The 1,557-nt window shown below is 48.2% G+C and overlaps 1 protein-coding gene across 1 annotated transcript in view; it reads right to left on the bottom strand.

Moving 5' to 3' along the window:
* Positions 1-1,340, bottom strand: part of hadh (hydroxyacyl-CoA dehydrogenase) — a 7,179-nt gene extending 5,839 nt beyond the window's left edge. The window contains exons 1-3 of the mRNA XM_037690032.1: positions 1,152-1,340; positions 447-575; positions 223-380 (exon numbers count right to left, since the gene is read on the bottom strand). Of these exons, the coding sequence (XP_037545960.1) occupies positions 223-380; positions 447-575; positions 1,152-1,268 (404 nt within the window). The 5' untranslated portion in view covers positions 1,269-1,340. The remainder of the gene's footprint in view (positions 1-222; positions 381-446; positions 576-1,151) is intronic.
* Positions 1,341-1,557: the final 217 nt, after the last annotated feature.

Below are 1,557 nucleotides of genomic sequence, written 5' to 3'. Positions count from 1 at the left end.
GGAAAATAATAACTATAGGAAAATAATAACTATAGGAAAATAATAACCATAGGAAAATAATAACTATAGGAAAATAATAACCATAGGAAAATAATAACCATAGGAAAATAATAACTATAGGAAAATAATAACTATAGGAAAATAATAACCATAGGAAAATAATAAGTATAGGAAAATAATAACTGTAGGAAAATAAAGGGATGAAAGAGAAGCAGGACTCACTCGGGGGCCAGCTTGTCAAGACGTGCAAAAAGATCCCGTTTGACTTTCAGATTTTCAACGATGGCCTCCAACACCAGATGTGAAGCAGCAACAGCCGAGGCGACGTCCGTTGAAACGGAGACGTTCTGCAGGACCTTCTGGATGAATTCCTCAGCTGCCTGAAACAGAGCTGGTTCTGAAGTGAGCCGTCCACGTCGTCACGGTTACTGTGGAAGCAGCCTCACCTCATGTTTGTCAGCAAACTTCTTTTTGGCCACTCTTCGGAGGCTTCCTTCCATGCCTTGGACGGACTTCTTCAGGACGTCTTCGGACACGTCCACCAGGGACACCGTGTGGCCTGTGCAAGCTGCCACCTGCAAAATACAGTTCAAGAGGAGGCTGCTGGGTGACCGTGCACGTTGAGAAGACGGCGTGCACAAACAGCTGTGGCTCAGTGGTTACAGCCGCCGTCCTCCAATGCAAGAGTTGAGGGTTCGATTCCACCAGCAGTCGCATGCTGAGGTGTCCCTGAGCAAGACACTGAAGTCCTCTGTGTCCCGTGTGTGTGCGTGTGTGCGCGCGTGCGTGTGTGTCACACACACCGGATGATTTGAAAACTTGAAATCTTGTAGATCAGAAGAAAAAGCTTGAACTTCAAACAGCTGATCTCTTAAAACCTGACACTTCATCACGTGACTGCATTTAGGTGGAATTGAACCCCCAACCTCAACAACTGGAACAAGCCCCACAGCTGTAACGGTTTTCTTGCACGTGCAAATGATTTTATTGTGAATCTATAGTTGACCATCGATACTCAATCAATCGATCATTTATTTATGGAGTTAAACGATAAAAGTCCAACAACCAGCTCCTCACAGCTGAGTGAAGCTGCTGCTCGTGCGTGTGTGCACACGCTGCTGCTCGTGCACGAGTGCTCTCGGTGACGTTACCTGAGTGATGCCCGCGCCCATCAGCCCCGCCCCGATGACCGTGACATGTTTGATGACGGTGTTCCGAGCGGCCGACGAGCAGAAGCCTCTGCTCACGAGCTGACACAAGGAGGCCATGACGGTGAAGCTCGAGGACCACTGGGACCACTGGGACAACTGGACTCTGGGACACGGCACGTGATCCTCACGTCAAAGAGTTTCGCTTCCGAGTTATTTTCGGAGGTTGTGGAAGTTCAAGCGTCATTACTGCCCCCTGCTGGAGCGGAGGAGAAACTGCAATCATTGTTCAGGAACCAACAAAGTCCAGGCTCCATAATCCAGGTGCACAATCCAACATAATCCAGGTGCACAAGCCAACGTAATCCAGGTGCACAATCCAACATAATCCAGGTGCACAATCCAACAT

Source organism: Nematolebias whitei, chromosome 16 (assembly GCF_014905685.2).
Source record: "Nematolebias whitei isolate Nwh7 chromosome 16, NemWhi1, whole genome shotgun sequence".
In the NCBI taxonomy this organism is placed as follows: Eukaryota; Metazoa; Chordata; class Actinopteri; order Cyprinodontiformes; family Rivulidae; genus Nematolebias; species Nematolebias whitei.
Note: the sequence above shows the minus strand (reverse complement) of the source record. Positions and strands in the feature narration are given on the sequence as shown.